Source organism: Muntiacus reevesi, chromosome X (assembly GCF_963930625.1).
Source record: "Muntiacus reevesi chromosome X, mMunRee1.1, whole genome shotgun sequence".
Lineage (NCBI taxonomy): Eukaryota > Metazoa > Chordata > Mammalia > Artiodactyla > Cervidae > Muntiacus > Muntiacus reevesi.
The window spans coordinates 16,242,930-16,267,740 of NC_089271.1; the positions used below are offsets into that span (position 1 = coordinate 16,242,930).

Sequence of the window (24,811 nt, forward strand, 5' to 3'; positions counted from 1 at the left end):
AAAAGACAGCCCTCAGATTGGGAGAAAATAATAGCAAATGAAGAAACAGACAAAGGATTAATCTCAAAAATATACAAGCAACTCCTGAAGCTCAATTCCAGAAAAATAAATGACCCAATCAAAAAATGGGCCAAAGAATTAAACAGACATTTCTCCAAAGAAGACATACAGATGGCTAACAAACACATGAAAAGATGCTCAACATCACTCATTATCAGAGAAATGCAAATCAAAACCACAATGAGGTACCATTACACGCCAGTCAGGATGGCTGCTATCCAAAAGTCTACAAGCAATAAATGCTGGAGAGGGTGTGGAGAAAAGGGAACCCTCTTACATTGTTGGTGGGAATGCAGACTAATACAGCCACTATGGAAAACAGTGTGGAGATTTCTTAAAAAACTGGAAATAGAACTGCCATATGACCCAGCAATCCCACTTCTGGGCATACACACTGAGGAAACCAGATCTGAAAGAGACACGTGCACCCCAATGTTCATCGCAGCACTGTTTATAATAGCCAGGACATGGAAGCAGCCTAGATGCACATCAGCAGATGAATGGATAAGGAAGCTGTGGTACATATACACCATGGAATATTACTCAGCCGTTAAAAAGAAGTCATTTGAATCAGTTCTAATGAGATGGATGAAACTGGAGCCCATTATACAGAGTGAAGTAAGCCAGAAAGATAAAGACCATTACAGCATACTAACACATATATATGGAATTTAGAAAGATGGTAATGATAACCCTATATGCAAAACAGAAAAAGAGACACAGAAGTACAGAACAGACTTTTGAACTCTGTGGGAGAAGGTGAGGGTGGGATGTTTCAAAAGAACAGCATGTATATTATCTATGGTGAATCAGATCACTAGCCCAGGTGAGATGCAGGAGACGAGTGCTCGGGCCTGGTGCACTGGGAGGACCCAGAGGAGTCGGGTGGAGAGGGAGGTGGGAGGGGGGATCGGGATGGGGAATACGTGTAACTCTATGACTGATTCATGTCAATGTATGACAAAACCCACTGAAACGTTTTGAAGTAATTGGCCTCCAACTAATAAAATAAAATTAAAAAAAAAAAAAGAATGAAATTAGAACACTTCCTAACACCATACACAAAGATAAACTGAAAATGGATTAAAGATCTAAATGGAAGACCAGAAACTATAAAACTCTTAGAGGAAAACATAGGCAGAACACTAAATGACATAAATCAAAGCAAGATCCTCTATGACCCACCTCCTACAGTAATGGAAATAAAAAAAAAAAAAAAAAAAAGCAAATAAGTGGACCTGATTAAACTTAAAAGCTTTTGCACAGCAAAGGAAACTATAAGCAAGGTGAAAAGACAACTCTCAGAATGGGAGAAAATAATAGCAAATGAAACAACTGATGAAGGATTCATTTCCAAAATATACAAGCAACTCATACAACTCAATACCAGAAAAGCAAACAGCCCAATCAAAAACTGGGAAAAAGACCTAAACATATTTCTCCAAAGAAGACATACAGATGGCTAAAAAACACATGAAAAGATGCTCAACATGGCTCATTATTAGAGAAATGCAAATCAAAACTACTATGAGATATCACCTCACACCAGTCAAAATGGCCATCATCGAAAAATCTACAAACAATAAATGCTGGAGAGGGTGTGGAGAAAAGGGAACCCTCTTCCACTGTTGTTGGGAATGTAAATTGATACAGCCACTATGGAAGATGGTATGGAGATTCCATAAGAAACTAGGACAAAAACTACCATATGACCCAGCAATTCCACTCCTAGGCATATACCCTGAGGAAACCAAAATTTAAAAAGGCACGTGTATCCCATTGTTCACTGCAGCACTATTTACAATAGCTAGAACATGGAAGCAATCTGGATGTCAACTGACAAGATGAATGGATAAAGAAATTGTGGAACAAATACACAATGGAGTATTACTCAGCCATAAAAAGGAATGCATTTGAGTCCATTCTAATGAGATGGATGAACCTAGAACCTATTATACAGAGTGCAGTAAGTCAGAAAGAGAAAGATAAACACTGTATTCTAATGCATATATATGGAACCTAGAAAAATTGTACTGAAGAATTTATTTACAGAGCAGCAATGGAGAAACAGACATAGAGAACAGACTTATGGACATGGGGAGAGGGGAGGAGAGGGTGAGATGTATGGAAAGAGTAACATGGAAAGTTACATTACCATATGTAAAATAGATAGCTATTTTAAAAACCAGGGAATTTGCTGTATGGCTCAGGAAACTCAAACAGGGGCTCTGTATCAACCTAGAGGGGTGGGATGGGTAGGGAGATGGGAGGGAGGTTTAAAAAGGAGGGGATATATGTATACCTATAGCTGATTCATGTTGAGGTTTGACAGAAAACAACAAAATTCTGTAAAGCAATTATCCTTCAATAAAAAAAATTTTAAGTAAATTTAAAACTGTAAAAAAAATAAAATTCTTCCAGGAAAACACACACACACACAAAAAGTCTATAAATAATAAATGCTGGAGAGGGTGTGGAGAAAGGGGAATCCTCTTATACTATTGGTGGGAATGCAGATTGGTGCAGTCACCATGGAAAACAGTACGAGGTTCCTTTAAAAACTAAAAATAGAGCTACCATATGATCCAGAAATCTCACTCTTGGGTATACATCCAGAAAAGATGAAAATGCTAATTTGAAAAAATACATGCAACCCAGTGTTCACAGAAGCATTATTTATAATAGCCAAGACATGGAAACAATCCAAATGGCCATCAACAGACAACTGGTTCAAGAAGATGTAGTGTGTGTATGTGTATATATATATATATATATGAAGTGAAGTGAAAAGTCGCTCAGTTATGTCCAGCTCCTTGCAACCCCATGGACTATACAGTCCATGAAATTCTCCAGGCCAGAATACTGGAGTGGGTAGCCTTTCCCTTCTCCAGGGGATCTTTCCAATCAGGGATCAAACCCGGGTCTCCTGCATTGCAGGGTGACTCTTTACCAGCTGAGCCACAAGGGAAGCCCAAGAATACTGGAGTGGGTAGCCTATCCCTTCTCCAGCAGATCTTCCCAACCCAGGAATCAAACTGGGGTCTGCTGCATCACAGGTGGATTCATTACCAACTGAGCTATCAGGGAAGCATATATATATACACACACACAGATACACACACACACACACAGTTTATAGGATTACAAAAATACCTAATTAAAACATACAACAGTAATAACATGAATTTGAAGGGCATAAATGGGTAGAATATTCTAAGTTTCCTTTATTGGCTTAATGCAGAATAAAGATATTAATTTCAGACTTCCTTTAAGAAAGCATGTTAAAATTCCTAGAGTATTATAAAAACAGAAAATATAGTGTATAACTTCCAAACAAGAGGGGAACAAATGGAGTAAGAAAAAATAATCCAAGGATAAGAAAAGAAACTAGAACATGGAAAAGGCAAGAAAAATAAAAAGCACAAAATAAGATGGCATATTGAAAATGCAATATATTTGTGATTACAATAAATATAAATAGATTAAAAGCTCCAGTTTAAAAAAACAGACTAGCTGACTGGCAAAAAAAAAATTAAAATCAACTATCTGTAAGAAACGCATCTCTTTAGGACAGATAAAAGTTGAACATTATAAAGAGAGAGAATTACACCACATTTGATAGTGTTGAATACTTATTTACTTAAAATCTTTTTCTCTTCTGTTGTTGGGGGAAATCAATCTAACGAATCTCTTACATTTATATATATTGTTTCTCAGTGTCCTAAATTGAATTCTACCATCTACCATCTCTTGTGCTTCTCAAAGTTTGGGCTTCAATAAAAAAAAAGTTTGGGCTTCAAACCTCGTGCAATGGAAACACCTGTGCCCCACTCCGGACCTACTAATTCAGAACACCTAGTCATGAGTATCAGGGTATCAGCCTTTTAACAAGGTCTCCCAGTTGATTTAAGTGTAAGAATTTACTGATTTAAATATTGACCCACAAGGTTCTGTCGGTCCTCGTCTACCTTCTGTTACACATGCACCAAAAATAACACCCAAAACTTCCACCAGTTATTGTTTGTTTTTATTTTTTTCATTTATTTTTAATAGTTGGAGGCTAATTACTTTACAATATTGTAGTGGTTTTTGCCATACATTGACATGAATCAGCCATGGATTTACATGTGTTCCCCATCCTGATCCCCCCTCCCGCCTCCCTCCCCATCCCATCCCTCTGGGTCTTCCCAGTGCACCAGCCCTGAGCACTTGTCTCATGCATCCAACCCCACCAGTTATTGTTATCAACAGGATGTGTAAGCTGCCTTACCTCCACAACCCCCACCCCTGCCAATAACTATACTCCCACCTGACACAAAGGGTATTTATTTGAATGAACCTGATGATTCTCAAAGCCGCTTTGTCAACCAAGACCTAATTTGTAGGCATCATATCTGCATGTGCATCAATCCAATGGACATGTCCACCAGGATATCCTAAATTACCCTGAATCAATCAGTTAGGATTAAATTCAGCTAACAGTAACAGAAAAACCTAAAATAATGGTTTACATAACACAGAAGTTTATTTCTCTCAAATAGTCTGGAATAGTTTAATATAAAAATTCTGCTCCACAAAGTTCTCAGAGAGTCTGGCTCCTTTCTGCTTTCCACTTCAAAATGCCTAGAATATGGTCCCCATTTTATAGTTCAAGATAGAGCTCCATCCAAAACAACCACATTTCTAACAGCAGAACAGAAGCAAGAAGGGAGAAGGGTACATTTACCTCTCTGTAACACACTACCTGTGCTTTTATCTCACTGACAAGGATTTAAGTGTCAAGACCATAACTAACTGCTAAAAAGGCTAGAAATTTAGTCTTTATGTTAGTCAGCCAAACTGTTACTAAGGGGAGAAAAAGGGGGGAGACTAGATACTGAACGACAATAGCATTCTTGACTACACCTTCCGAAGTTACCATGTCCCAACTTGAACTCATCAGTTTGCAGAACACACTGCAATTTCACACCTTTGTGATGTCTTTATCTCCTACCTTTATCTCCATTCTGCCTGGCAAACTCCTTCTCCTCTCTTAATACTCACATCATGCATCTTCTTGTGAAGCGTTCCCTTACCCAACCACCTTTACCGCCAGCCTAAACAAACCAGATGTCTTTCAGCCACCTTCATCTCTAGCATATATCTCTATTTTTACACTGTTAATTTTGTATTGTATCTTTTCAAAAAGTCTATCACTCCATTCATCCCTCTCCCAGTAGAAGATAAACTTCTTGAGGGCAGAGACTATGCCTTATTTTAGTATCATATGTACATAAATCTGTATCATATTAAATTTTACAAAAATCAACCATTAACATCTGTTACCTAAAATTATGACAGCAGGGAACTGGTAAAAAGAGGTACCTAATAAAAAGAACATCATGGTATGTAGTACTGCAGAATAATGGGATGTCTTAAAGTTCCAAATTACATAAGATTCTACTAGCAGTTACAAGAATATTATGGCTATATGCTCATACTTAAGTACTGCCTTCCTCCACACACGTTACCTATTCATTTCCTACACTCATCTTTCTTTTCTTTCTGGTATAAATTAATATAGTGGAATAAATTTTAAGTAGATTTATATTTGATTCCACTAATAAGTTCACATTTAACTTGGATCAAATGACTGGGTCCTGTGCTTAGACTCCAGTTAAATCTCAGCAGTTATTTCATCACAGAAGACCAGGTTTGGTATGTCTATGCCCTTGTAAGAGTCAACCAAGGAGCTTCAATATTTTGATGTCTTTTTTCTGAAAGAAAATATCTACGCTAGATAACACAGTATTCAACTTAGGAAGCACAGCATTACAACTGATAAACACTTGACTGAAATAACATAGTAAATAATATACTAATTTGTGATAGCTTTCATAGTCAAAAAGCTCTAACATGCGTAAGTAAAATTTTTATAAAAGTAAAATCTTAACACTATCAAAGCACCAATTTAACTTGAAAAATCAACCAAAATCATGTAAAACATGTATAACAATTGCTATGCCCAACCTTTAAAAAAAATCTTCAAGATATTAACAATGGAATGCCATGTGTAATTTTAAATAGGATATCAACTATAAATGTAGCTAAGCACCCCAAAATGCTTACAGCAGCAAAGCTTCAATGGTGTAAATGTGGCCTGCAGCTTTGCCCATATTGGCCAGTGTGGTCTATCAATTCAGACCATGATGTTGTGCTGACCCTCAAGAATTCTAATTATAACCTTATACCTTGAGTTCTCTAACCTGAACAGTGCCCTCACTGTTCTGCCTGCTGTTCCTCAGTTAGGTATGAAGTTCTACCCTCAATGTCAACAGCATCCTACCCTCAATGTCAACAGCAGTTAGATTTAACTTCAATAAAATAAAAGAACATGTATTAGTTAGTTATTATCTTACCATTACTTCCTAGTGGTTGTAATATATCTCCTGTCAGGTTACACCACCCAACTGGGAAAATATCTCGACAATCATACTTGCACCAATAATCGAAAGCTCCGCTCCAGCCATCAAAAGTGATATAAACTTCATCTCCTTTAACATTTCCAATAGTTGCAGGGCAGATCAGATAAGGGTTCTTTCTGTCTACAGCTTCAAGTTTCATTCCCACTTTAAAATTATTTAGAGGTGGCTTTGGTGGTTCCTACCAAAATATTAGAAAAAAAAGTTTTCATTGTTAAGATGTATTAAGAAGCATTTGCTCAACTGTATTCTCACAATCTTCAGCAACCAAAAATTAAGCTTCATGTTTATCAATTAAATACAGGAAGAGACAGTTCTCACAGATCCCTTTGAAACTCTGCTCTACAATATTTCACTTACTCTAGAGCATAGTCAAGAACCTAGAAGAAAACAAAACCAGCCTGATGGTCATTCATTCATTCAAGAAATATGTATTACATACTATGTACCAGGAATTTACCATTCATAGGCAAACAAAAATATCAAGATCCCTGTTCTTGTAGACATTACATTCTAATAGTGGTGGTAACAGTGGTTTGGAGGCCAGTCAGGATGAAGGGGAGGAAGCAATAACAAGAAATTTTAAAAGAGGGAGTCAAACAAATCTAAAAATATGTAAATTATAGAGTAATTTGAAAGATAAGTCCAAAGAGAAGAAACAGCAGCAGATAATATCTAAAAATAAACTCAAAATATAAAATGTAGATACAAGAACATGAAAGTCACAGTCTGGGGTCATTTATGATATGCAATCCAGAAACAAATATTTAAAAGCATTCCTTAGTTACAAAAAGCTAAAGCATACAAATGCTAACAGGATTCTTAGACCAAGAGCTACATTAAAAGCAACATCTTTTTTTCCACCCTGCTTTTTATCCCAGTAAATGGCACCATCAGCAATCCAGTTACCCAAGTCAGAAACCTGGAAATGGCCCTAGCCCTGTGGTTCTCAGCATGACTAAACATTAGAATCTCCTGGGGCCACAGTGCCAGAGATATTGATTAAACTGGTCTGATATAGGGCTTACGCCACATTTTAACTGCCCAGATGATTCTACTGTGTATCCAAGGCTGAGAACTACTACCCTAGACGCATCCCTTCCCCCTAACACTCGAATTCAGAGACTACAACCTGCCAATTGTACCCCCTAGATCTCTAGAATAACATTAAAAGTTAACTTTCTCTTCATTAAGACTTCCAGAAATCAGAAAATAAATAGTATTAGGGAACACATTATAAAAAGGTTAACCTTCAATTTCCTCTATTTCTTTGAATCGTTCACTTAAGAAAGCTTTCTTATCTCTCCCTGCTCTTCTCTGGAACTCTGCATTCAGTTGGGTGAATCTTCCCCTTTCTCCTTTGCCTTTCCCTTCTCTTTTTTTCTCAGCTATTTGTAAGGCCTCCTCAGACAATCACTTTGCCTTCTTGCATTTCTTTTCCTTTGGGATGGCAAAGCAGAGACATTACTTTGCTGACAAAGATCCATATAGTCAAAGCTACAGTTTTTTCAAAAGTCATGTACAGTTGTAAGAGTTGGACCATAAAGAAGACTGAGTGCCGAAGAATTGATGCTTTCGAACTGTGGTGTTGGAGAAGACTCTTGGGAGTCTCTTGAACACCAAGAAGATCAAATCAGTCAATCCTAAAGGAAATCAACCCTGAATATTCACTGGAAGGACTGATGCTGAAGCTTCAATACTTTGGCCACCTGATGCGAAGAGCCGACTCACTGGAAAAGACCCTCATGATGGGAAAGATGGAGGGCAGGAGGAGACAGGAGCAACAGAGGATGAGATGGTTGGATGGCATCACTGACTCAATGGACATGAGTTTGAGCAAACTCTGGGAGATAGTGAAGGACAGGGAAGGACAGGTGTGCTACAGTCTGTAGGGGCACAAAGAGTCAGACACAACTTAGTGACTGAACAAAAACAACCACCTTCAATTGTTGAGTATATGCACAGTTTAAATATTCTCTATATATTCATTTAATTCTCACAACAGTCCTATGAAGCCAGTGCAGTTATTATACCCATCTTACAGATAATAAAACTGATGTACAATGGCCTAAGACTACACCATAAGTATCAGAGCTAGATTTTAAGTCTAACTAGCCAACTTTCTGGAACACTCTACACCCCAACATCTGCCAAACCAATTCCAACTCTTCCACACCTCAAAACCCAGTTCCCCTGGTCTCTTTAAAGCTTCCCTGAACAATGCCTGCTATTCCCAGGCCCACCAAAGAGGCACTCTTGCCTTCAACTGTGAAACTATTAAAATGTGTTCACTCCTCTGAGATCTTTTTCATATTGTTATTTCCAGCACAGTACCCAATGGCAAGCATTTTTTTAAATGAATGAACGAAAGAATCACCTGGAGAACAGTAAACAAGCTCTGAATTACCTCTTTCAACAAGATATAATTTTTAAAACCTATCTGGTATATGGGTTCCTTTTAAAAATGTCCCCTTTAAACCCATCTCATCATCCCATGCTTTCTCTGTTCCCTCAGTCATGTCTGACTCTTTGCAACCCTATGGACTATAGCACACCAGGCTCTTCCATCCATGGAATTCTCCAGGCAAGAATACTGGAGTGGGTAGCCATTCCCTTCTCCAGGGGATCTTCCCGACCCAAGGATCAAACCCAGGTCTCGTGCATTGCAGGCAGATTCTTTACCATCTGAGCCACCAGGGAAATCCCTATTTCTTCTAAATTTCATGAATACCCTATAAATTTTCTTACACAAGTATTAATAGAGCTCTAGAAGAAAACAAATTTTAATTTGTTTCATAACAAATTAACTCTTTTTTCATAACATAGTAAATGAAAGGGCTTTATCACAAAACAACCAACCTCCTTCCAGATTTAGATAATTTGCAAAATGGTTCCCTCTGCTGTCAACAAAAGGTAATGATACAAAAGTTGCTTTAAGATATGTTGTAAAAGAATATAATTTGTCATTATCCATTCTTGAATGACTTCCTAAACACAAAGATACAATTTGCGAAAGCAAAAGTTTAAATAAAAAGGGATCATTCTCTTTTCTTTTACTGTAAGAAAATGATTCAGTTCTAAAAGGTGGCTAGCAAAGAATGGCCTTTTAACCTCCCTTCTTACCTACCTACAATATGGTTCTTCTTACAGGCTATTTTCCCCGATGTCCCACTGATTGAAGCCAGTCTTAGCATTATCTACATTACCCTTCTGCCTGAAATATTTTTACCCTTGTAGTCTCAAGGTTCATTCTCTCCCTTTCTTCACACCTTCACTCAAATGGCACCTTCTCAGCAAGACCTTCCTTGCCAAAATATCTAAAACATGACCCCTTTGTTGTCCTTAGCATATACAACTATCAAGCATAATATAATGCATTTATTATGATTTACTATAAATTTACTCAGCTAGAAGGTAAGTTCCATAAAGGAAGGAGTCTTTTATATCTATGTTTACAGCTATATTCCTGGAGTCTACCTCTGATCACAAACTCCTATCCTAAAATTTCTACTTCCTTACTTTTAATCAATTACTTCTTTGATTTCATCAAGAATTCTAGTCCTTTAACCTTCATTTATTCATTTACAAATATTTACTGAGTGCCTACTAAGTGCCAGACACTTCTGAAGGTTCTTGATGTATATTGGGTTGGCCAAAAAGTTCATTCACACCAACGAACTTTTTGGCCAACCCAATATTAGCTGGCAAAATAAACAAAAAACCCCACCTGTGCACTGCTCACATGCTAGTAAAGAGAAAGATAAGGAACATAATAAGTAAAATATATTCTATGTTATAAATGATAAATGCTTTGTAGAAAGAGAGAGCAGAGCAGAGCAAGGGAGATCCAGAGAGCAATGTAGTAGGGGAGGGGTTGTGAGATTATGAACAGGGCAATCAGGGCTTCCCTGGTTGCTCAGTGGCAAAGAATCCACCTGCCAATGCAAGAGACACAGGTTTGATCCCTGATCCAGGATAATCCTGCATGCTGTGGAACAAACGAGCCCATGCACCACAACTATTGAGCCCGCACTCTATAGCCCGGGTGCCACAACTACAGAAGCCAGTGTGCCCCAGAGCCTGTGCTCTGCAACAAGAGAAACCACCACAATGAGAAGCCTGAACACTGCAACTAGACAAGTAGCCCCTGCTCACCAAAACTACAGTAAAGTCCGTGCAGCAGCAAACACGCAGCACGCACAGCCATAAATAAATAAATAAAATTTCTTAAAAATAAATAAATAGGGGAATCAGGACAAGCCTCATCTGGAAGGTGACATGTGAACAGACGCCCAAAGGAGATTATTAGCCAGTTATCTAGAGGAAGAGTGCTTCAGGCAGAGAAAACAGCTAGGAACCAAGGCCCTAAAACAGAAGATGTGTCTGAAATGTTCAAAGAACAAGGAAGAAGAGTGTAGCTAAAACGTAGTATGCAAGTAGGAGGACAGTAGGAAACAAGGTCAGAGAGATAATGAGGGGTCATATCATGTAGAATTGTGGAGGCCACTGTAAGAACTCTGACTTTTACCCTGAGTAAATCAGGGAGCCCCTGGATGACTTTGAGGAGAGGAGTGATATAATCTCGCTTATGTTTTTAAAGGAATATTCTGGTTGCTATGTTGACAACAGACTGTAAACAGATCAATAAAGAGGTGACTCAGTAATCCAAGTGCGAGATAAAGGCAGCTTGTACCAGTCTGACAGCAACTGAGATGGCAAGAAGTAGTTGGATTTCAAATATATTTTAAAGATAAAGGAAATGGAGTTTCCATATGGACTGGATGCAGTGTGTGACAGAAATAATCACCAAGGTTTTTGGCTTAAGCAAATGGAAAGACAGTTGCTATTCCTTGATATGGGAAAGGCTTCAAGTTGAGCAGTTTGATGTCTATTAGACACATCCCCAAGGAGGGATACTGAGTAGGTGAGCTGGATATAGAAGTCTGAATTGGAAGCAAAAGGTCTGGACCAGAAATATAAATCTGAAAGGCATCTGCATATAAACTATACTTAAAGTCAGGAATTAGATTAATCACCAAGGAATTAATAAAGATCAGTTTCTCAAACACAACACTATTGTCATTTGGGATCAGAACATTCTGTTGTGGGGGCTGTTCTGTGCATTGTAGGATGTTTAGTAGTATCCCTGGTCTCTACTCACTAGATATAAGTAGCACTCTCCCACACACACAGTTGTGATAACCAAAAACATCCCCTGTTGAAAACTACTGTATAAAGAAAAGGACCAAACACTCAACTTCTATCACACCCTTTCACATCCAGGTTCAGTTCAGTTCAGTTCAGTCGCTCAGATGTGTCCGACTCTTTGCAATCCCATGAAGCACAGTACGCCAGGCCTCCCTGTCCATCACCAACTCCCTGAGTCCACCCAAACCCATGTTCATCGAGTCGATGATGCCATCCAACCATCTCATCCTCTGTTGTCTCTTTCTCCTCCTGCCCTCAATCTTTCCCAGCATCAGGGTCTTTTCCAATGAGTCAACTCTTCACATCAGGGGGCCAAAGTACTGGAGTTTCAGCTTCAGCATCAGTCCTTCCAATGAACACCCAGGACTGATTTCCTTTAGGATGGACTGGTTGGATCTCCTCGCAGTTCAAGGGACTCTCAAGAGTCTTCAGCACCACAGTTCAAAAGCATCAATTCGTCTGTGCTCAGCTTTCTTTATAGTCCAACTCTCACATCCATACATGACCACTGGAAAAACCATAGCCTTGACCAGACGGACCTTTGTTGGCAAAGTAATGTCTCTGCTTTTTAATAGGCTGTCTAGGTTGGTCATAACTTTCCTTGCAAGGAGTAAGTGTCTTTTAATTTCATGGCTGCAATCACCATCTGCAGTGATTTTGGAGCCCAGGAAAATAAAAGTCAGCCACTGTTTCCACTGTTTCCCCATCTATTTGCCATGAAGTGATGGGACCAGATGCCATGATCTTAGTTTTCTGAATGTTGAGCTTTAAGCCAACTTTTTCACTCTCCTTTTTCATGTTCATCAAGAGGCTCTTTAGTTCTTCACTTTCTGCCATAAGGGTGGTATCATCTGCATATCTGAGGTTATTGATCTTTCTCCCAGCAATCTTGGTTCCAGCTTGTGCTTCTTCTAGCTCAGCGTGTCTCATGATGTACTTTGCATATAAGTTAAATAAGCAGGGTGACAATATACAGCCTTGACGTACTCCTTTTCCTATTTGGAACCAGTCTGTTGTTCCATGTCCAGTTCTAACTGTTGCTTCCTGACGTGCATACAGGTTTCTCAAGAGGCAGGTCAGATGGTTACACAGCATCACATCACCACTTTCTTCTCAGCACCCCAAACCAACTTATCCCCTTGTCCTGGTTATATTATCTCCAAACTTTACTTCAGTATCACCCTCCACTTTACCTTTTTAAACGTAGCTGCTGAGCACTGCTGGAGAAAATTCCCACATGCGTATTACATGCAGTGCTACACATGTTTAGACTTCGTCCTCAGGTGAACCCTCCAAAATACTGTCATATGTCCCTAGGTCGATCCCTCTCTCATCCCATATGGCAGCTATTCCAAACCTTTATCATTTGTCTTAAGACCAATGTTTTGTCATTAAATGTTTATTATTTTATTTGTTAATTGACTTTCTCCCCAACCACAGAGTAAGCTCTCTGCCTTGGTGGAGGTAGAATAGAGTAGACTTTCAGTCTATGTATGAATCCTCCCCTCTAGCCTTTGTCAGTTTCCCATTTCAGAGTAAACTGAGGCCATTAGGAATGAACTCTAACAATATCCTGCCTTCAGGACTACAAACTTAACTCTGAGGACACTTTTCAGTTGGTCTTCAGTTCTTGCTAATATAACAATATATATAGATATAATATATCTATATCAATATAGATGAACTTCCTCTATAAAACAGTCAAGAATCAGCTTTCCTTTTAACTGACCTCTACTAAGTTCCTGATATGGGTACTTATATACTATAAAGGTGAGTGGGTATTTCTCAAGGTTCTAAACTTGACACTCTTCTCTCCTTCTCTGTTTTGCCTTTGAACTGGCTCATTCACACTCAAGGCTTCTATCACTACCATTTAAGCTAAAAAATCCCAAATCCATGTACCCAAGTCAAATCTTATTTCTAAATTCTAAATACTTTATGTCAATGTCTGGTGGTAGTCATTCCTCCTCAAACTTGCCAGAGGCACTTCTCAACAAGTGAAAAACTAAATTCATCTTCTCCCTCTCTTAAGTATTCACCTCCCTGTACTTCTCATTCTTTCTTCATTCATTGAACAAATAAGTATGTACCAGGACCTAGGATAGGCAATGAGAATACAAAGTCATATTAACTTCTCAAAAGGAGCTATAGTCTAGGAAGCAAGAGAGAGTGAAAATAATAATATAATCCAATATCTACAAAGACTGACATATGCACAAAGTGCTACAGAAGTATAAGAATAGGTGAAATTAGGGAAGGTATCTTGGAGGATTTAATGCCTGAGACAAATGTTGCAAGAAAAATAGGAGCAAACCATAAATAACCAGTCTTTTAAAAAGGGGAATATGGTATAGACAGGCTATTACAAGCAATTTAGAACTTAAGATCCAGAGCAAGAAGTGGCAACTGTAAACCACATCACAGGGTACCTTAAAGGCCATATTAACAAACATATTTCATCCTGAATGCAAATGGGAACTTCAAAGGAATTTTAAGCATGGAATAATGCAGTATGGCTTTTGTATCAGATATTTCTAGCGTTGTGGGTAAGAGTGTTAGAGGCAGTTATAAGGCTAGTTGAATAGTCCAGACAAGAGAAAAGCCTGCAGGAGTGGTAATAAGTAGGAGGAAGAGATACAAAAAAGAAATAATTAGCAAGCTAAGTAGGCGGGCCTTCCTAATTAATCGGCTATCCAGAACGCAGGGTCAAGAAGGAGTGAGGATTTAACGTGGCTCCTGGTCAAGTTTCAAGCTTGGCTGAAAAGGGCACCCACAAGTAAGTAAGAGTAAGAAAAGAAATTCAATAGAAAAACAGGCAAAGGCTATAATCAGCCAATTCACAGAGAAATAAAAGGCCATTAAACACATTTTGAAAGTTCCATTTCACTGGTAATTACTTCCATACAAATTACAATGGGATACCATTACCATTCCCACCTCCAAAAAAGATTCACCAAATTTTAAAAGATGGATAATATTCAATGCTAGTAAAGGTATGGGAATGTGAATATATCTAAACACTAATACTGGAGAATAGTTTGGAGCACTCTTTTTAGGTGCAATTTAACAATATATTTCAACACCACTTGAAAGACATTGGAATTCTACTTCTATTAATAAAAATGCAGCCATTCATACTTATATAAAAAGTTCTATACAAGAATGTCCACTGTAGATGATTTAAACAAGAATATGGAGACAACCTAAACATTAATCCTTAAGGAGAAGTTAAATCAGTTATGGTAATCCATACCACAGAAGAGAGCAATACAACCTAAAATATGTATGAAACAAAATGGAAATTTCCAAAGCATACACACTTCAGGGGAAAAACTAAATCATAGAATATATTCCAACTAACATTTAAAAAATAAAAGTTCATATATGTTTGTAAATGCACAGATAAACGTCATGAAGAACTTTTTGGAGAGAAGAGTAGAATGGAGGAATGAATGGGACAAATGGACACATTTTCCACTTTAGTTAAGGATATAGCTTGATTCCTACACACACACAAAGATAAATTACTTTTATAATTTTAAAAATGAAAAACACAATGTAAGTGACATGTGGCATGTGACTAGCCAATAAAACAATTCGATAATTAAAATAGATCCAATGGCTTTTCTAAAGCCACAGTCTAAGATAATGAGTATTTAATAAAGACTACTTTGTTTTGTAACATCTCTTTTGTTAACTAGCTATCGTCAAATACGCTTTACACAGTGCCCAAAAGGACTGCATTCACTTGTGCCCCTTGCTGGTAAGGCAAGCCCACTTATAGCACTTCATGCTGCTCAAAGCTGTACTCAAGGAATTTTTCTCTGCAATGGAGAAATCATATCAATTGACATTTCACATCTTTGTATATCTAATCTTCTTGAAAAGGTTTTAAAACTATAATCAATGTTTACCATTCCTGATACAAATGGCTGTAATAAAATTTAAGTGACTGAAAAAACAATGACGACAGAGTGAGAGATATTTTGACCCATAATTTAACTAAAACTTAGCTTTCACTCAGTTTCTTAACACAGTGTACTCTCTTTCAACATTTTCTCAAGAGCATAAACTATTTTTGGAATTTTCCCTCTTTGTTATATAACAAGTATTTCCTTATAAAAAAATTCTTTCTGATGACTGTTTTTAACATTCTTTTACTTCTGCAACCAAATCTGTCCAAACAACTTTCAAGTTTTCTTGTCCCATCATTTTCTCTAATATCAAAGAGATGACTAACATTGCAAACTGAGAAGTTTCACTTCTGAATGTAAATAAAAAATAATAACAAACATCTGCTTCCAGTAAAGTACCCATTTGTATGAGGTCAAGAAAGAGGTACTAATTCACTTTGACTACTGAGTGATGAAAACTGAGCCTTTTTTATGACTCACTGTTATGGGCTGAACTGTATCTCACCCCCTATCCCACCAAGATACATATGTTTAATTCCTCATCCAATACCTCAGAATGTGACTGTATTTGGAGATAGGGTCTTTAAAGAGATAATTAAGTTAAAATAACGTCATTATGGTGGGTTCTAATATGACCAGTGTCCTAGGAGGACGAAATTAGGACACAGATATGTAACTTATGTAAAAACTCAAAGAGGAGAAGATGGCTGTCTATAAACCAAGAAGCATGAGTGAGTCAAAGTGAGAAAATAAACTTCTGTTTAAGCCACTGTTATGAAATGAGCTATATCTTTTCAAAATTCATAAACTGAAGCCCTAATTCTCAATGTGAGTGTATTTAGAAGCAGGGCCTTTAAGGAGGTAATAAAGGTTAAGTGAGGTCATAAGGGTGGGGCTCCAAGCCCAGGACTTCTTTACAAGAAAAGAAAGGAAAACCAGAGATTGCTCTCCTTCCACCACATGCACAGAGCAGAGGCCATGTGAGGACACAGTTTAGATTATAAGCTGAGAAGAGACACCTCACCAGAAACCAGCCCTGATGACACTTTGATCTTGGACTTCTAGCCTCCAGAAATGTGAAAAAATAAATTTCAGTTATTTTAAGCCACTGAGTCTGTGGTACTTTGCTACAGCAGCCTGAGCAGACTAACACATTTGCCAATCAAGCAGTTTGCAAAGTATTTTCGATACACATGTTAGAGAAGACAAAGCATTTAAGAATCCCCACTAAATCAATAAAAAAAAAAACACAGCCCAGTTGATGGAAGTTTTTTATAACATCTTTCTTACCTTCTTAAAGAATGCTGCAGGTGCCATTTCAGATCCATTCAGTGTTCGCAAGAGGAACATTGGCCAAGATGATGTGTTCATCTGGTACCCTATTTTATAAAATAAAGCAGGTATTTTTTAAAAGCCTCTCTGTGATATTATAGCAAGTTGGCATAAAAAAAGTTCCATTTACCATTCTCCTCCAAAGAATGACTTTCTTATCGAGGAACACAGGAAATGGGCTACAGGAGCAGATGCACCCTCCAGTCAGTGCTACTGTATCCACTATACTGTTAGACAAGAATGCTATAGTGGGGGGTAGAAATTCTCATTTTAAAAAAGTCACTAGCTAGGGTTCACAAACATACACATATATGCTGGGAATAGGCCAGAATACTAGGAGAGATCCAATTCAAAACCCAGGAGAGCTTCCATTCCCCACCAACCACTACACATGCAGAGTAAAAAGGTTGTAAAAAACTACCAGCCCCTCTTTTTCCTCAGAGCCTCTGACTTACTTCCTTTCAGAAAGACAGTTTTCTGTCAAACTCAGTAAATGTACACTTATGATGGTACATTTCACTGTATGTAAATTTTACCTCAAAAGAAAAACTAAATGTAAGACCAGAAACTATAAAACTCCTAGAGGAGAACATAGGCAAAACACTCTCTGACATAAATCTCAGCAGGATCCTCTATGACCCACCTCCCAGAATATTGGAAATAAAAGCAAAACTAAACAAATGGGACCTAATGAAACTTAAAAGCTTTTGCACTACAAAGGAAACTATAAGTAAGGTGAAAAGACAGCCCTCAGATTGGGAGAAAATAATAGCAAATGAAGAAACAGACAAAGGATTAATCTCAAAAATATACAAGCAACCCCTGAAGCTCAATTCCAGAAACATAAATGACCCAATCAAAAAATGGGCCAAAGAACTAAACAGACATTTCTCCAAAGAAGACATACAGATGGCTAACAAACACATGAAAAGATGCTCAACATCACTCATTATTAGAGAAATGCAAATCAAAACCACAATGAGGTACCATTACACGCCAGTCAGGATGGCTGCTATCCAAAAGTCTACAAGCAATAAATGCTGGAGAGGGTGTGGAGAAAAGGGAACCCTCTTACACTGTTGGTGGGAATGCAAACTAGTACAGCCACTATGGAAAACAGTGTGGAGATTTCTTAAAAAACTGGAAATAGAACTGCCATATGACCTAGCAATCCCACTTCTGGGCATACACACCGAGGAAACCAGATCTGAAAGAGACACGTGCACCCCAATGTTCATCGCAGCACTGTTTATAATAGCCAGGACATGGAAGCAGCCTAGATGCCCATCAGCAGATGAATGGATAAGGAAGCTGTGGTACATATACACCATGGAATATTACTCAGCCGTTAAAAAGAAGTCATTTGAATCAGTTCTAATGAGATGGACGAAACTGGAGCCCATTATACAGAGTGAAGTAAGCCAGAAAGATAAAGAACATTACAGCATACTAACACATATATACGGAATTTAGAAAGATGGTAACGATAACCCTATATGCAAAACAGAAAAAGAAACACAGAAGTACAGAACAGACTTTTGAACTCCGTGGGAGAAGGTGAGGGTGGGATGTTTCAAAAGAACAGCATGTATATTATCTATGGTGAATCAGATCACTAGCCCAGGTGGGATGCATGAGACGAGTGCTCGGGCCTGGTGCACTGGGAGGACCCAGAGGAGTCGTGTGGAGAGGGAGGTGGGAGGGGGGGTCGGGATGGGGAATACGTGTGACTCAATGGCTGATTCGTGTCAATGTATGACAAAACCCACTGAAATGTTGTGAAGTAATTGGCCTCCAACTAATAAAATAAAATTTAAAGAAAAAAAAAAAAAAAGAAAAACAAACTGTAAATAAACAGTGAACTCTAGTTAATGATATGCACGCTAAAGTATTTAGGGGAAATGTACTGATGTCAATAACTTATCCTGAACTGCATTTAAAAATATAATTCACTGATGAACTGACAGAAAGGGAAGTGAGCAATAAAGCAAGTATAGCAAAATGATAACAGGTAGAATGTAGGTAGTGGGTATGTGGGTGTTCACCGGAAAATTCTTTCACCTTTTCTGTATGTTTGAAATTTTTCATACATCAAGTTGGGAAAAAAGACAGCTCTCACTTTAGCAATCCCTACACACACTAAATGATCTTATATTAGGATTTGTATCAAATGCTATCAAAATAGACTCAACATGTGTATTCTCTAGAGATTTCATCAATTAATGGTGACTATCACAGCATGTGGCATGTGCAGCAGGCAGCAGGAGTCTGCTAGCTTTACTATTTTCTGGGGGCAATCTGTTACATGCAATACTTGCCTGCCTTGTTGCCAGAATTGGTTGGTGAGAACTTGGCATGTATCCCTGATGAATACATGAATTAAGATAGAGAGGCACATGAATCACATTGCCAATGGGTCCATCAATAAGATAAAATATACAAGAAAGTTCATACAGAAAGTCATTTTATAATAATCATGTATCAAAACACCCTTAATCTGACTAGGAAAATAATTGCTGCTGGGGAATTGTAAAGGGTTGTTTCACACTCCGTTAAAATAAATCAGTATTACTAGTGATACCTAATATTAAATAGTTATCCAGAGCATGGATTCTCCACACTATGGTTAGAAAAGTGCATGACAATCATTCTCTGATCCTTATGCCTTTCTCTTAACCTGCATCTTATCCTATTACATGAGGTACCACGACTTTTCTTTAATTTAGCATTTTCCTTAATTCTGAATCGCCTAAAGTCAAGCACAGATCAAAGTGCATGTAAAAAATTCAAGCACAGCTAAAACTAAATTCATGCTATTAGGAAGTCTGGACAGTAGTTACCTTTGGAAAGGAGGAGGATATGACTGGGGATCAGCAGGAATGGGGCTTCTAGGGTGCTGACAATGTTCTCTTTCTTTATTTGGGTGTTGGTTTTTATACAAGTGTGTTCATTTAGAAAAGCTGTACACTTTTCTCCATGCTTGTTAAAACTTAAAAAAATAATTTTAAATAAGAACCTTTAACATTTAAATAAACAAACCTTTTAAAAAGTAAAACTATATAAGTTGTGTTATATTAAAATGGAAACTAAACTATTCAAAAGCATCTCATGAGCAAGTTGGCAAAAATTGTATTTTTTATTATGTGGTGTCAAAATACATACTAATCAGCATGTATCGCTATATATTTCATATTTTTAATTAATAAACTCTAAAAGTAATTTGAAAAAAGAATGACTATAAATTTGGTTATGTGTCTGAAATGCTGACAATCACAACAGCTATGTTTCCTTTAAACAAAATACAAGCACATACTAGCATACTGTCAACAGAGAAATAAAACCCAAACAGGGAAGCACTAAGCCTCAAATGTATATCTGTTACAGAAGTCTGTATGATTTAAGAAATATTATAAAAATAAGCAACAAAAAATGTGAATGTTATGAAGAAAAGGGGAAAAGCAGAAAACACACATATCCTAAACCATCTTCTTGGGAATAACACATACTTGATTAGTTTTTAAAAATATTTTAAACTAAGTTAGTATTAATTAACCATTAGAACAAAGACAATATAAAATGATCTTGCTAAAAAGAATAGTTATTACTGTCTTAAATTTTTTATTCTCACAGCATCTTTCACTAGTTGGAGACAAAAAAAAAGTTCATTCTTTCACTGTGCATTATAATAGAGCATTTTCATTTTTAGCATTGTAAAAAAGAAACAAAAACCAATACCCACCATTCACTCAGAATGTGTAGGTAATAAACTAAATACTTACATTCTACAGAATACCATGGTACACCAAAGTATTAAAACAGAAAATTTTTGCGCAAAATTAGGGTCATGTACTTTGTTTCTTTTAAAAACTTGGTCAAAATCAAGAGTTTTATATTAAAAACCTTTGCTGAAGAGTCCCATCAATCTCCTCCTTTACACAGACCTAAAGATACTGATTCCTACCCCTCTCACTATGATTTCTTCCCACACAGGTGTAACGAAATTCCCAAGCCTGACACTGGAGTCCCAGTGTAAAATCATCTCCTTCTACCGTGCTAATCCCCATAACAAAAAGGATGAATGGCTCATTAGACAATACTGAGGGAGGAAGTGACTCATATCAAATGCTACAGACTTCTCCCCCAGTAGGGTTTCTGAATCTGCATGTGTAATCTAGTAGAGCTTCTTTTGACATTTCAAGTTTTAAGGCAGAAGGAGTCTTGCTCTGGAGTGGGGAACCTTTAGCCACACACATGCCAAATATGTACTTAAATGAAACTCTATAACATATGGTACTGAGTTACTTTCTCAAACCTTCTCCACAGTAACCACCTGACCATCTGTTTGCCAGAATGCCCAGGAAAAGAGATTTTTAAAAGGTCAGTTGAAATTATTTCTACTGAATATTACATTAGCAAGAATATGTTGTTTTAAACCTGTTTATCCTTACCCAGTGGAGGCTGAAGTAAGTCCCCTTCCTTTTCACATGTCCCAACAGGCTGTATGTCTGGAGAATCAACAAGCCGCCAAAAGTCATTTTGGTTATCACTACCATCCAATCTTAAACGCAGCCTGGCACCTGTAACTCCAACAACTGTAGCAATACATACTGAAGTCTTATTGCGAGGGTCATGGGCTTCCAACTTCATGCCAACTTTGAAGTCATTAGCTGGCGGAATCTTAGACTATATACATAAACACATACAAATAAAATTCTGTTAAAACTCTTTAACTGTAGGAAAATCAATGGTCAATTATGTTACCAGAATACATGAGGAACATTTTAAGTAACAGTTGCAACAGTTGGTGAACAAAGTGAAAGTTGTAAGGGTTAACAAAAAGGGTTAAGAAAAACTCTCTCCTTGGCTTGACACACAGCCTGACATGGTTGCCCACTGCTTGTCACTCACCTGCCCACTTCCAGGCAAACCAAATACAACCTCTAAAATGCATCCTGAGTGCCTTTCTAATATAATAATTTGATTAGGCCTTTCCTCCTAAAGTAAGCCAAAAGGCACCTCACCACTGCCTAATGTAAAGTCCAAACAGTCAGTATAGTTTAAAAGCCACCACACTTTAACCTCACTCCCATACTATCACCTCTACCTACTTAGTGCTCCAGCCACCCATACCATCCCTTAACACTCAGGTTCTTTTACGCCCATGTCTCTTTCCTTTGGATGTTCTCTCTGCCTGGAATATCCTTCCCCTCATTACAATTACCTCAGATAGGACCTCTTCTGTGAGCCCTTTCCAGTATAGTTATCACACTTTTTATCATTAATTATTTACATGGCTGTCTTTCCCTCCAGATGGGCAGTCATAAGAGCTTAGTATACCTGACATGAAGTAAATTCTTAATCAATGAATGCAAAGAGACCATCTGGTTCTTAAGCAGCACTGCCACAATCCCACGATTGCTTCACACTAATAGAACCTAACAATAACAGATTCCCTTCAACAAGTTAATGGTTTACAAAAATAAATATAACATGGTATCTACAGAATTTTGGCATACCTGTCTGAAATACTCTGAAGGAGCACTTAAAGATCCAGTCTCTTCCAAGTATTTTTCCCATTGAAAATCATCTGGAAAAAAACATACAAAAATAGGTGGGTTTTTTGGTTTATTTTTGGGCTCCACCAGCATAGCTTGTGGGATCTTAGTTCCCTAATCAGAGAGCAAACCCAGGCCCGTGTCAGTGAAAGTATCAAGTCTTAACAACTGGATTGCCAGAGAATTCTCAGGGTTTTTTTAAACATATATAATATGTATACTAACTTTCAGAAATAAAATGGATTTTAGTTCCATATCTCTTTAAAGAAATACTTCTTAAAGGACAGATTCAAACTTCTTCATTTGACTACCAGCATGGAAATAAAAAATAAGACCATTTCCTGATAATAATGGTTCTGATATAAATGATAATCCAGATTGTCTTGATGTAATAAGGATTACATCACAGTGATTCTAAAAATGTGAACTCTAGAAACAACTAAAGGACTTTTTATAGAGTAATAGCAAATTCTACTCATATGTCTCTAATACAAATTTACTCAAAATATGTCTATCATTTCATCCCATTACTCTGAAGTTGTTTCTTTGTTTTTCACAGGGATCTAAAGGTGTGTGGCATAGCAGAAATAAAGCATTAATTATGGAAAGAAAAACTCTAAGAACCAGCATTGTTTCTCAATTGACTATTAGATCTCCATCCAGGGTGTCAAGAATATGGTGGCAGAACAAAGCAGAAACCAGTCATCAGTGCAATGACTATACACAGATTGTTTTAACAATCTATATTTTCTGCAAACTCTTTCTGTTCTTTCTCTCAGTCTTGATGACATATAATGCTAGAAGTAAAGGTCAGAAGGCAGTACACTTTTCCCGGACACTTCAATTCACTGTGTCAGTCACAATGCCCTGAAAGACTTGACAGCAGTATTAAAGGTACTATTAACTCATATAAACTTTAATTCTCATCAAACATGATTTTTTTTCTATACTCCCTGTTTAATCTCTTTACTATAAAAATATTAGGGTTTCACAGTTCTGTCCCTAGGGGAATATGTGTTACTAGTCCCTTATACATTCTTCAAAGGCTGTAACAGTTCCACTTACACACACACACACACACTCACACACTGCTGATAAATGTTTAACAGCCAGTTTTCCAGAAAATACAAACAAAACGCCTGACTGGAACTGGTAGTGTTTGCAGATTTCTGTGCTGTAAATACCACCACCATGGCTGATTGCAGGATACCAAGGTAAAGTTACCAACCACACAGTGAGGAAGAAATGTGAGCTGATGTGAAATGTGAGCAACATTCAGAATATCACTGTTACATGTAATTATGCATTTAATATGTGTACGTACATACGGCATTAAGCATGTCATTTCATAACACTGTATATACCCTTTTAGAGACTTTTCCACTTTAAAAAAAATGCGGGGTTTAATTCTGCTTCCATATCATGTAAAGCAAGCACTACCACAGCGCTGAAGAGCATGCAACAAAATGTCAAGAACACAGGCTCTTGACACGAAAATGCTTTTTTTCAGTCTAACTCTGCCTTTTACTAGCCAGTGACCCTAAGCAAGTCCCTTCATTTTCACGGCCTCAGTTCCGTTATCTATAAAATGAGGAAAGTAATACATATGGTATAAGGTATTGTGGAGAACTAACCGAAGTAGTATGCATATAAATAACTTGATAAATATGTACTACTTAGTGAAATAAAGTAAAGATGACATAAAACTAAATGTCATCTGCTGGATCATCGAAAAAGCAAGAGAATTCCAGAAAAACATCCACTTCTGCTTTATTGACTATGCCAAAGCCTTTGACTGTGTGGATCACAACAAACTGTGGAAAATTCTTCAAGAGATGGGAACATGTGACCACCTTACCTGCCTCCTGAGAAATCTGTATGCAGGTCAAGAAGCAACAGTAAGAACCAGACATGGAACGGACTGGTTTCAAATAGGGAAAGGAGTATGTCAAGGCTGTATATTGTCACCCTGTTTACTTAACTTACATGCAGAGTACACCATGTGAAATGCGAGCTGGATGAAGCACAAGCTGGAACCAAGATTGCCGGGGGAAATAGCAATAACCTCAGATACAAAGATGATACCACTCTTATGGCAGAAGATGAAGAAGAACTAAAGAGCCTCTTGATGAAAGTGAAAGAGGAGAGTGAAAAAGTTGGCTTAAAGCTCAACATTCAGAAAACTAAGATCATGGCATCCGGTCCCATCACTTCATGGCAGATAGACTGGGAAACAGTGGCAGACTTTAGTTTTTGGGCTCCAAAATCACTGCAGATGGTG

At 37.6% G+C, this 24,811-nt stretch overlaps 1 protein-coding gene across 3 annotated transcripts in view; it reads right to left on the minus strand.

Moving 5' to 3' along the window:
- SCML2 (Scm polycomb group protein like 2) overlaps positions 1-24,811 on the minus strand; it is a 113,150-nt gene that overhangs the window by 58,939 nt on the left and 29,400 nt on the right. For all 3 annotated transcript variants that reach the window (XM_065916114.1, XM_065916112.1, XM_065916113.1), the window contains exons 4-7: positions 22,492-22,562; positions 21,424-21,658; positions 16,934-17,022; positions 6,459-6,702 (exon numbers count right to left, since the gene is read on the minus strand). In XM_065916114.1, the coding sequence (XP_065772186.1) occupies positions 6,459-6,702; positions 16,934-17,022; positions 21,424-21,658; positions 22,492-22,562 (639 nt within the window). The remainder of the gene's footprint in view (positions 1-6,458; positions 6,703-16,933; positions 17,023-21,423; positions 21,659-22,491; positions 22,563-24,811) is intronic.